At 48.1% G+C, this 12,524-nt stretch overlaps 1 protein-coding gene across 5 annotated transcripts in view; it reads left to right on the top strand.

The window, feature by feature from the left end:
• The window catches only part of CTCF (CCCTC-binding factor), a 78,085-nt gene extending 71,013 nt beyond the window's left edge, over positions 1-7,072 (top strand). For 3 of the 5 annotated variants that reach the window (XM_055233426.2, XM_055233423.2, XM_063611750.1), the window contains 2 exons: positions 4,588-4,749; positions 5,579-7,072. In XM_055233426.2, the coding sequence (XP_055089401.1) occupies positions 4,588-4,749; positions 5,579-5,763 (347 nt within the window). In that variant the 3' untranslated portion in view covers positions 5,764-7,072. The remainder of the gene's footprint in view (positions 1-4,587; positions 4,750-5,578) is intronic. The other 2 variants (XM_055233425.2, XM_063611751.1) reach the window with 1 other exon arrangement.
• The last annotated feature ends 5,452 nt before the right edge of the window (positions 7,073-12,524 follow it).

The following is a 12,524-nucleotide window of genomic DNA, read 5'->3' as shown; positions in this document are numbered from 1 at the left end:
CAGCCTGGGCTCCATGCCACTGTTGGCCATGCAGTCTTACTTGTCCTGACCCAGAAGTTCTGCCTGTCAGCTGTCTACAGAGATTGACCAGCAGATGGTCTACTGCTGTTTTCAAGGCTTTTTGCCGAAATACCACCAAGCCAATAAGCCTTTGATCCTGTTAGCCTGCTTTTGTGTGCTTTTCCCCCCAATTCTGACTGAATTTGTTTAGTTTTCTAGGCATTGGGCCAACCTAGGCAATAGAGGGCTTGAAGAAGTTCAGCAGGGAAGCATCTCTTGTTCTTGACACACTGCCACCTATCTATATATTCCCCACGTTTTCACTTAGGATTTCAGTCATTTGAGAAATAAGGCATTTTATCTGGAAGAGCAGGAGTTTACCCACAGATCTCTAAATTTAAACATTTTGTTCCAGAGAAAGAAAGTGCATGTTAATAACCCGTGCTTTCTAGAGGAAGGCAGGCAGTGTACATTTTGTGCCACAGCCATGGGGGAGGGATAACAAAAGCTCTTTGGCTGCCTGCAGATGTGGGCGCCAGAACAGCCCCAGACTGAGGGCAGAGGTTTGAATTCTACCTGCTGTGACTTAGCTGTGCATTGCAATCACTTAGTTTCTCACTTTTTCTATAAAATGAGGGTAACACCCTCATTCAATGAAGTACTGAAGCCTAAGTGGAAAATGGCGAATTTTTAAATTGTGATGTTTGCTGTAAGTAAAAGCTGTGTTTGTGGTAGACCATAGGTTATGGAGCGGGATTACATGAGTTCCCTGAGTCCTGTTGATCCCCAGGTCACTATTAAATTGAGTGAGAATGTTACAGAAATTACTCAGGGAAACTGAGTCTCAGCTGGTCAGATGTCCCAGGTCACGTACCTAGTAAGAGATCTGAGACAGCCTCGTTACCTGGCTCCTCGTCAGTATTCTTTATACAATAGTTTCCTCACTTTTATGTACCACTTATTTTACCACGAATGGACAATTGTGGCATTAGGGAGGAGAGCAAGAGGGTTGGGAATGACACATTGGGTCTGGTACAGCTGGGAATTAAATTAAGTCCAAAAACTTGACCTTAAAAGAGAATCAATAATAGTTTCAAAAGAACTCTTGCTACTTACCTTAGTAAGTAGGACCTCACAATGTGTAAGAATTTCTGGCCAGGCGTGATGGATGAAGCCTGTAATCCTAACACTTTGGGAGGTCAGGCGTTAGAAGCTGCAGTGAGGTATGACCGCACCACTGCACTCCAGCCTGGGTGACAGAACAAGACCCCGCCTCAAAAAAAAAGAAAAAGAATTTCCGTCTTGTCCCCTGACAGACACACACACACACACACACACACTCTCTCTCTCTCTCTCACTCTCTCTGTCTGTCTGTCTCTCTCTCTCTCTCTCTCACTCTCACTCACTCTTACCCCTCCTGCCCACTTAGAGATGAGCAGAACCACATCTCCAAGGGTCCATTTCTGGCTTAGTGTCCTGCTTTATCTTGGTATAGTAGGTAGGGGGATCATGAGAATTTGAAATTCAGTATTGTGTTGAGTCAAAAAAGGATCTAAAGCTAAAAGGAGAAAGTAATAGCCAATCCCACATAAAATGTGAATAATAGTATTCAAGTCGATTTGCTTCATTCTGCTGTAATACCTGTTTATTATATTAATCCTGATAGCAAAAATTCCAGCAAAAGCATTTTTATTTATTATTTTTTGGAACCTCACACCCTGCTCCCCTAAAAGCATTTTTAAATGGGCTTTTGGTTTGTTTTATTTTGTTTTTAATTTTTATTTATTTTTGTTGTTATTTGTTGGTTTTTCCCAGACAAAGTCTTACTATGTCGCCCAGGCTGGAGTGTAGTGGCCTGATCTCAGCTCACTGCAACCTCTGCCTCCCAGGTTCAAGTGATTCTCATACCTCAGCCTCCTGAGTAGCTAGGATTACAGGTGCCTGCCATCACATCTGGCTAATTTTTGTATTTTTAGTAGAGACGGGGTTTCACCATGTTGGCCTGGCTGGTCTCAAAGTCCTGACCTCAGGTGATCCACCCACCTCGGCCTCCTAAAATGCTGGGATTACAGGCGTGAGCCACCGTGCCCTGCCTAAATGGGCTTTTTTTTTTTTCTTTACACAGGATCTCACTGTATCACCCAGGCTGAATACAGTGGTGAAATCACAGCACATTGCAGTCTCTACCTCCCTGGCTTAAGCAGGCCTCCTGCCTCCGTCTCTTGAGTAGCTGGGACTACAGACACACATCACCGTGTCCTGCTAATTTCTTCTTTTTTTTTTTTTTTTTTTTTTTTTTCTTATTTTTTTTTCCTTGAGATGGAGTCTCACTCTGTTGCCCAGGCTGGAGTGCAATGGCGTGATCTCGGCTTGCTGCAACCTCCACCTCTCGGGTTCAAGCAATTCTCCTGCCTCAGCCTCCCGAGTAGCTGGGATTACAGGTGCCGCCACCACGCCTAGCTAATTTTTGTATTTTTAGTAGAGACAGGGTTTTACCATGTTGGCCAGGCGTGTCTCGAACTCCTAACCTCAGGTGATCCACCTGCCTCAACCTCCCAAAGTGCTGGGATTACAGGCATGAGCCACTGCACTGGGCAAATTTTGTTTTTGTTTTTGTTTTTGTTTTGAGACGGAGTCTTGCTCTGTTGCCAGGCTGGAGTGCAGTGGCGCAATCTTGGCTTACTGCAACCTCCACCTCTCGGGTTCAAGCAATTCTCCTGCCTCAGCCACCCGAGTAGCTGGGGTTACAGGTGCCGCCACCACGCCTAGCTAATTTTTGTATTTTTAGTAGAGACAGGGTTTTACCATGTTGGCCAGGCTTGTCTCGAACTCCTAACCTCAGGTGATCCACCTGCCTCAACCTCCCAAAGTGCTGGGATTACAGGCATGAGCCACTGCGCTGGGCAAATTTTGTTTTTGTTTTTGTTTTTGTTTTGAGATGGAGTCTTGCTCTGTTGCCAGGCTGGAGTGCAGTGGCCAATCTCGGCTCACTGCAACCTCCGCCTCCTGGGTTCCCAGGTTCAAGTGATTCCACTGCCTCAGCCTCCCGAGTAGCTGGGACTACAGGCATGTATCATCACACCCGGCTAATTTTTTGTATTTTAGTAGAGACAGGGTTTCACCATGTTGACCAGGATGGTCTCGATCTCCTGACCTTGTGATCTACCCACCTCGGCCTCCCAAAGTGCTGGGATTACATGTGTGAGCCACCATGCCTGGCCACCTTTTTTTTTTTTTTTTTTTTTTAAAGTAGAGACGGGGTTTCACCATATTTGCCAGGCTGGTCTCTCACTCTTGACCTCAAGTGAGCCACCCACCTTGCCCTCTCAAAGTGCTGGGATTACAGGCATGAGCCATCACACCGAGTCAATTTCGTTTTTGTTTTTGTTTGTTTGTTTTTCTCTGGAGACAGAGTTTCACTCTTGTGGCCCAGGCTGGAGTGCCAGTGGCGGATCTCAGCTCACCGCAACCTCCGCCTCCCAGGTTCAAGTGATTCTTCTGCCTCAGCCTCCCTAGTAGCTGGGATTACAGGTATGCATCACCACGCCCAGCTAATTTTATATTTTTAGTCGAGTCAGGGTTTCTCCATGTTGGTCAGGCTGGTCTTGAACTCCCAACCTCAGGTGATACACCCGCCTCAGCCTCCCAAAGTGCTGGGATTACAGGTGTGAGCCACCGTGCCCAGCTGCCAGTTTCTTATTTCATGTAGAGATAAGGTCTTACTATGTTACCCAAGGTGGTCTTCAACTCCTGAACATGAGTGATCCTCCAACCTCAGCCTCCCAAAGTGCTGGGATTACAGGTGTGAACCACCGTGCCCAGCCTTAAATTGATTTTTCTTAATAATTGGCTGAGCACGCTACCTCACACCTGTAATCCCAGCACTTTGGGAGGCCGAGGCAGGCAGATCGCCTGAGGTCAGGAGTTTGAGACCAGCCTGGCCAACATGGCAAAACCCCATCTCCACAAAAAATACAAAGATTACCTGGATTGGCTGGGCACATTGGCTCATGCTTGTAATCCCAGCACTTTGGGGGGCCGAGGCAGGTGGATCACCTGAGGTCAGGAGTTCAAGACCAGCCTGACCAATATGGTGAAACCCCATCTCTACTAAAAATACAAAAATTAGCTGGGCGTGGTGGCATATGCCTGTAGTCACAACTACTCAGGAGGTGAGACAGGAGAATTGCTAGAACCCAGTTGCAGAGGTTGCAGTGAGCTGAGATCGTGCCACTGCATTCCAGCCTGGGTGACAGAGTGAGATTCTGTCTCAAAAAAAAAAAAAAGAAGGAAAAAAAAAATTACCTGGCATAGTGGTGCATGCCTCTAGTCCCGGCCACTCAGGAGGCTGAGCCACGAGAATTGCTTGAATCTGGGAGGCAGAGGTTGCAGTGAGCCGAGATTGTGCCACTGCACTCCAGCCTGGGCAATACAGTGAGACACTGTCTCAAAAAAAAAAAAATAATAAATAAATAAATATATATATATATATAAAATAAGACTTCAAAGAATATATAATTGTTTTCTTTCATCTTCCACCACCCTTCTCCTTGCCCCACCACCTGTGCTTCCTGATTTCATGAAAAGAAAATGCTGAACCAGATCTGGATGACAATGAGGATGAGGAGGAGCCTGCCGTAGAAATTGAACCTGAGCCAGAGCCTCAGCCTGTGACCCCAGCCCCACCACCCGCCAAGAAGCGGAGAGGACGACCCCCTGGCAGAACCAACCAGCCCAAACAGAACCAGCGTAAGTTGTTCATCTCTGCTCTGGAGGCTGGGTCTTCTCCGAGCATGTGGGGGAGCCAGATGGATCCTTGTTCTTTGGGGAGGTGGGAACTAAGCCATGAGAACAAGTTAAGGGCATGTCGAGAACAAACTCTCAGGAAATGGCTTTTTAGGAGTTTTTACTGAGGAACATCTGAGGAAGTCTTTAGAGGCCTGTTACATTTCAAGAAGTCCAGAGTAGAAGGGTACTTGTGTTCTACAAGATGGGTACTGTTAATGTGGGCGGGTTTTGAAAAACAACCAAAGTCACAGTCAGCTGGCAGAATGGATGCGGTAATGAATATAAAAGAGCCAAATCGTAAAGGGTGAAGAGGGAAAGCAGTTTCTGTGCTGAGATTGCCTCTTCTAAGAAACTCAGGGTCAAGCGGTGGCTCATGCCTGTGATCCCAGCACTTTGGGGGGCCAAGGCGGGAGGATCACCTGAGGTCGGTAGTTCCATACCAGCCTGGTCAACATGGTGAAACCCCATCTCTGCTAAAAATACAAAAATTAGCCACGCGTAGGGGTGAGCACCTGTAGGCCCATCTACTCAGGAGGCTGAGGCAGGAGAATTGCTTTAACCCAGGGGGCAGAGGTTGCAGTGAGCCGAGATCGCGCCAGTCCACTCCAGCCTGGTGAAAGAGCAAGTCTCCGTCTCAAAAAATAAAATAAAAAATAAATTGACTCTCTCTGGACCGCTATCTAATAAGGCTTTCCTGTGTTGCTGACATCCCGTTCGCTGTCAGTCTAAAAGACCCTTGTGATTCTTGGGGCTTTAATGCACCATTTGTTCTGTCTGTGCTCTTTGCCAGCAACAGCTATCATTCAGGTTGAAGACCAGAATACAGGTGCAATTGAGAACATTATAGTTGAAGTAAAAAAAGAGCCAGATGCTGAGCCCGCAGAGGGAGAGGAAGAGGAGGCCCAGCCAGCTGCCACAGATGCCCCCAATGGAGACCTCACGCCCGAGATGATCCTCAGCATGATGGACCGGTGATGGCGGAGCCTTGTGCGTCGCCAGGACTGCTCTGGGCTGTGTTTAAACGGCCCGCATCTTAATTTTTCTCCCTTCTTTATTTTTTTGGCTTTGGGAAAAGCATCATTTTACCAAACATACCAAGAACGAAAACTTCAAGGATGATGTTAGAAAAAAACGTGATTTAACTAGAACTTGCTGTCTGATGTTAGCAAATCATGGAATGTTCTGAGTCCCCGAGGGTTTACTGTGAAGTGCTGAGGAGAGTGTTGACGACTAACTCGTTTTCCTAGATGGAAACAGAGACATTGACCCCTCCCTCCATGTGGTAAACCACTCCAGAATGGCCACCAGGTTTCCCAGAGTTCTATGGTCTTCTTCCCAAGAGAGTTTTTAATTGTAAATGCATACTTGGGAAGGACTTAGACTTTTAAACTGTTTTTTGCTTTTGCTTTTCCCTGACTCCCTTTGCTTGGAGTCAGCTGCACACCAGTAGTATGGCATGCTACGATCAGGTTCTGTCCTGAAAGCTTTGCCTCTTTCTTGGCAAAGTTTCTGGTATGGTCAAGCTTGTAAATAACTTTTTTTACATTTTAATCTTTTCCATTAATTAAGAGGTTGAAAAGAAGTGCAGTGTAAGAAAACCCAGCATTTTAATTACTTGCAAATTAAGTTACCACAGACTCTGTAGTGTGTAAATGTTGACAAGGAATTGGATCACAATCATGTAGCAGAATGGCACCCAGACCACTGCCCACCAGTGACGGACACCCACGTGGCAGATCATGATTTCCAGCCCACGGAGCCAGCATTTGAACCTTGTATAATTAACTTTCAGTTATGATTTCCCATCGACATTTTCTTTGCCCTGTTTGTAGCTGATTGTTGTGTTTTATAAATCTTCTGTTAAGGCAGAAGGGTGATTATGAGTGGGTCACAGCAGCCCTTATAAGCTGGGCCAGATAATTTCACTAGGTCAGTAATTTAAACTTTGGATCTTCAAAAAATAATAATGTGAAGCAAAACCAACTAAAAAGTGATTCTTGCACATGAACTGTCACATGTTTAAAAATGTGTTTTTTAGAGAGCCTCAGTCTTACTGATTTCAAACACTTTTTTCTTCTGTGTATTGCTTTTAAGAGAGCCATCAGTTAGCTATCAGACCCTAGGTTGATGCATTTTGTACTTAGCTGTACTGTGTGATATTTTTCATTATTTTAGGATGCCAACATGAGACCTGTAATAAAATATGTAATGGGGTTAAAAGCTGGGGAGGAGGATCTACTGCTGTACAGCTAATAAATCATAACAGATTAACAAGTGCTCCAAAGACTTCATCTTGCGTGATTCCTGCCTGCTTGAGGGAGGTTGGGAGGCCGCATACATGGTTCCAGGCTGTGCAGGCTGCTGCCTTTCATAGGCAACCTCTGTTCCCTGGGATGGTACTTCTTCTAGCAGATGGGAGGATACGATCTTGGCGGGTGACTGGATATTGAATGCATCCTGCTGTAACTTTTTTTTTTTTTTTTTTTTTTTTTTTAGATGGAGTCTCGCTCTGTTGCCCAGGCTGGAGTGCAGTGGCGCAATCAGCTCACTGCAACCTCCGCCTCCCAGGTTCACGCCATTCTCCTGCCTCAACCTCCCGAGTAGCTGGGACTACAGGCGCCTGCCACCATGCCTGGCCAGTTTTTTGTACTTTTAGTAGAGGCGGGGTTTCACTGTGTTAGCCAGGATGGTCTCGATCTCCCGACCTTGTGATCCGCCCGCCTTGGCCTCCTAAAGTGCTGGGATTACAGGCATGAGCCACCGCACCCAGCCCTTACTGTAACTTCTTAACTCCCCGAAATGTGTGTGTGAGTAGACAGGTGAGTAGATGGACAGCAGCCAGCTTCCGTGATCCACTTGAGGAGTAAGTGCCCCGTGCACAGAGTAGATGGGCCATAGAGCTGCTTGGAGTGAAAGGAGCTGAGGAGAAGCTCTCTACTCAGGATCTCAGCTCAAGGAGGCCTGGGATCAGATGTACCTGGAGCTCTGCCAGGTGTGGGAACAGAGAGGAGCTGGGCCCAGCCTGCCCTAGAGAAGTTCATTTGAAAGGAGAGACAGATGCACAACCACTGGGTAGTGAAGAGACTGTCTTAGATAATAGAGCTGCCTGGTAGCACTTCAGGAAGGTGGATGGAAAGGGAGTTGTGTCGTGTTTGGAATCTCGGGCGTGAGTGGAAAATCATCTTGCTGCTGCTGCCATTTCTAGGCAGATTGCTTTGGCAAACCCACTTGAGGTGAAAGCTTAAACCACTTGAGTTTTTTAACCAAAATTCCAACTTAGGAGTTTTCAATTAGAAGTAACAGAGCAAAATGTGTGAAGCTTTTGGCTGGCTAGTGCTGTCCACACAGATGGGTCTCCCAGGAAAACGACCCAGGGCCTCCTGGGGCCTCAGGACTCAGCCAGGCAGTTAACTCGTTGGTCTGAAAGTTAGTGGTCTCAGACTGTTGGAGCTTGAGTTCTCTATCCCATCCACAGGTTTATCTGCCAGGGTACCCCCTACTAGCCAACCAAAACTTTTTTTTCTTTTCTTTTTTTTTTTTTTTTTTTTGAGACGGAGTCTCACTCTGTCACCCAAGCTGGAGTGCAGTGGCACAATCTTGGATCACTTCAACCTCTGCCTCCTGGGTTCAAGGGATTCTCCTGCCTCAGCCTCCTGAGAAGCTGGGATTACAGACATGTGCCACCACACCCTGCTAGTTTTTGTATTTTTAGTAGAGATGGGGTTTCACCATGTTGGCCAGGCTGGTCTGGAACTCCTGACCTCAGGTGAGCCACCCACCTCGGCCTTCCAAAGTTCTAGGATTACAGGCATGAGCCACCACACCCGGCCCCAACTTTTTTTTAATTCCAAGTTTTTTTTGAGACATGGTCTCACTCTGTCACCTAGGCTGGGATGTGGTGGCACAATCAGCTCACTGTGACCTTGAACTAGGCTCAAGCAATCCTCCTACCTCAGCCTCCTGGATAGCTGGGACTACAGGCCATGCCATCACACCTGGCTCATTTGTGTGTGTGTGTGTGTGTGTGTGTGTTTTTCAGAGATAGGGTCTTGCTATGTTGCCCAGGCTAGTCTCAAACTCCTGGACTGAAGTGATCTTCCTACCTCAGCCTCCAAAAGTGCTGGATTATAGGCATGAACCACTATGCCCAGCCACTTAAGCATATATAACCTCTTTGCAGAACAATGAGGCTCAGTTTTTCTGTATCTTCTACACAGACTGTCATTCCTGATTGTATACATTCTGTTTGAAAGGTTTTTGTTTATTTGTTTTGAGATGGAGTCTCGGTCTGTTGCCAGGCTGGAGTGCAGTGGTGCGATCTCGGCTCATTGCAACCTCTGCCTCCCAGTTTCAAGCAATTCCGCCTCAGCCTCCCTAGTAGCTGGGAATACAGGCACGTGCCACCACACCTGGCTAATTGTATTTTAATAGAGACAGAGTTTCACCATGTTGGCCAGGATGGTCTCAAATCTCCTGACCTCGTGATCCGCCCGCCTCGGCCTCCCAAAGTTCTGGGATTACAGGCGTGCACCACCATGCCCAGCCCTCTGTTAGAAAGTTTAAAAGTGGCCGGGTGTGGTGGCTCACACCTGTAATCCCAGCACTTTGGGAGGCCGAGGCAGGCGAATCACAAGGTCAGGAGTTCGAGATCAGCCTGGCCAACATGGTGAAACCCTGTCTCTACTAAAAATACAAAAAATTAGCTGGGCATGGTGGTGGGCGCCTGTAATCCCAGCTACTTGGGAGGCTGAGGCAGGAGAATTGCTTGAACCCGGGAGGTGGAAGTTGTAGTGAGCCAAGATTGCGCCACTGCGCTCCAGCCCAGGCGACAGTGTGAGACTGTCTCAAAAAAAAAAAAAAAAAAGCGTGGTGGATCACGCCTGTAATCCCAGCACTTTGGGAGGCCAAGGTGGGCAGATCACGAGGTCAAGAGATCGAGACCATCCTGGCTAACACGGTGAAACCCTATCTCTACTAAAAATGCAAAAAATTAGCCGGGAGAGGTGGCGGGCTCCTGTAGTCCCAGCTACTCGGGAGGCTGAGGCAGGAGAATGGCGTGAACCCCGGGGGGCGGAGCCTGCAGTGAGCCGAGATCGCGCCACTGCACTCCAGCCTGGGTGACAGAGTGAGACTCCATCTCAAAAAAAAAAAAAGTTTAAAAGGGGATTTGTTGGCCGGGCGCGGTGGCTCACACTTGTAATCCCAGCACTTTGGGAGGCCGAGGCGGGCAGATCACGAGGTCAGGAGATCGAGACCATGGTGAAACCCCGTCTCTACTAAAAATATAAAAAAATCAACCGGGCGTGGTGGCGGGCGCCTGTAGTCCCAGCTACTCGGAGAGGCTGAGGCAGGAGAATGGCGTGAACCCGGGAGGCGGAGCTTGCAGTGAGCCGAGATCGTGTCACTGCACTCCAGCCTGGGTGACAGAGCAAGACTCCGTCTCAAAAAAAAAAAAAAAAAGTGGATTTGTTTTAGCTGGAGGAGGGGCAAGAGAATTGACATGCTGATAGAGTTAAGGCTGAAAAGTGATCCTCCTGCTGCATAGCCCAGGATGCATCCTGTCTGACCCTTAATTATAAAACCTTCAGCAGCAGAAGCCAGTTTTGTTACTGCTTCTGTTGACAGGGAAGTTCCTGAACCTGCATGCAGCTCCCTCAGTGTTAGGCCACAGAAGTAAAGAATCTATGCCCCTTTCACCCCTAGGCTGGCATCACCCTATTGCTGCCCAGCTCAGCAAGTACCTGAGCCCTTCTCTGGCTTGTCAGAACCTGGTCTTTGAAAATCATCCGAGGTGAGCCTTGTGGCAGCACCAAGGGGGCGTAGCCCGGCCCACCTGGGAGGCAAGTCTTGCCCTCAGCCTGTGCTACCCAGAGCAGGCGAGGCTGATGCTCTCAGGAGCTTTGGCATTTCCTGAACGCCCATGGAGTGGCATGCCATCCAGAACACAGACGGGCTTGAACAAGCTGACAGCTTCTCACTGAGTCACTGTCACTTGTAAGAACTGAGTTCCATGTGTTCACTTGGTCTCTGAGATAGGTTTGCTGTGTTACTACCGCCCTGACCACCAGCAGCCACTTGCTAGCCCCGCAAGCCTGTCCAGATCTCTCAGTCATCCCTGCCTGCCCCCATGTGCTCACGCACACAGAGACTGGCCCCACTGGCATCGCTACAGCCTCCAGAGGCCCTCCACCTGGGCACAGCTCCAGCCCTTTTGGCAGTCACTCTCATCTCTCCTCCTTGTCATTCTAAACAGAAAAATCCCAGTGAGGTGGATTTTCTGTCATTCTGTTTTGGAATCCCTGGGTTGTCATGGTAGACTTGGCAAATGTGTTATCTGAGTGCCAGGCACTGTTGCAGGTACTTCCCTTAATAAACATTGAATCCTTTGAGCAAAGCGTGAGGTTAGTTAATAGCTCCGGCTTACAAACAAAACTGGAAGACCAGAAAGGCTAAGTAATGTGTTCAGTGTCAAAATCTAGGCAGTGTGCCTGCAGAACCTGCTTTTTTTTTTTTTTTTTTTTTTTGAGACGGAGTCTTGCTCTGTGGCCCAGGCTGGAGTACAGTGGTGAGGTCTTGGTTCACTGCAATTCCCGCCTCCTGGGCTCAAGCAATGCTCATGCCTCAGCCTCCCCAGTAGCTGGGACTACAGGTGCCCACCACCACGCTCGGCTTTTTGTATTTTGGTAGAGACAAGGTTTCACCATGTTGGCCAGGTTGGTCTCGAACTCCTGAGCTCAGGCGATCCACCTTGGCCTCCTAAAATGCTGGGATTATAGGCATGAGCCACTACACCTGGCCAGAACCTGCATTCTTGGTTCCTTGGCAGTACTGTGTGAGACCTACTGAATTGTCACCCCACAAGCAGTTTGAGGGTTCTGTGTGGTCTTAGAGCCTTAGATCTTAATCCAAATTATGTCTCTTTGTGGCCAGGCGTGGTGTCTCACGCCTGTAATCCAGCACTTTGGGAGGCCAAGGTGGGCAGATCGCCTGAGGTCAGGAGTTGGAGACCAGCCTGACAAACATGGTGAAACCCCGTCTCTACTAAAAATATAAAAATTTGCTGGGTGTGGTGGCACATGCCTGTAATCCCAGCTACTTAGGAGGCTGAGGCAGAAGAATTGCTTGAACCCAGAAGGCAGAGGTTGCAGTGAACCAAGATCGCCCCACTGCACTCCAGCCTGGGCAACAAGAGCGAAACTCTGTCTAAAATAATAATAATAATAGTAATAATAATAATAATTAGCCCGGGCATGGTGGTGGGCGCCTGTAATCCCAGCTACTCGGGAGACTGAGGCAGGAGAATTGCTGGAACCTGGGAGGCGGAGGCTGCAGTGAGCCAAGATTGTGCCACTGCACTCCAGCCTGGACCACAGAGCAAGACTCTATCTCAAAACAAACAAACAAACCAAGTATGTCTCTTCAATCAGGGAGGCAGCAGGAACTCTGTGCTGCATCTTCTCCAGCTGACTCCTCCTCATCACCCTTAGCTGTCATTTCACCTCCTTGCTGAGCTATGGGCAGGGTAGACTGCTGTTCCTTACTGCTTAAGTGGAGTTTAGATTGTAATAGAAGAAAAAAATGCAGTCTCTTCCTGTGAACCTTCCAGAATCTAGGTCCTGGTCTTTGAAAGGGCAACAGGCTACCAGGCCCCACCCCATGACTGACCACTCTCAGCCCTGGAGGCACTAGCTTATTTCTCTCTCTCTGGCTGCCCCCTCCCAAACTCTCTCCAGCCT

Source organism: Symphalangus syndactylus, chromosome 11 (genome assembly GCF_028878055.3).
Source record: "Symphalangus syndactylus isolate Jambi chromosome 11, NHGRI_mSymSyn1-v2.1_pri, whole genome shotgun sequence".
NCBI lineage: Eukaryota > Metazoa > Chordata > Mammalia > Primates > Hylobatidae > Symphalangus > Symphalangus syndactylus.
This window is presented reverse-complemented; position numbering and strand designations above follow the sequence as displayed.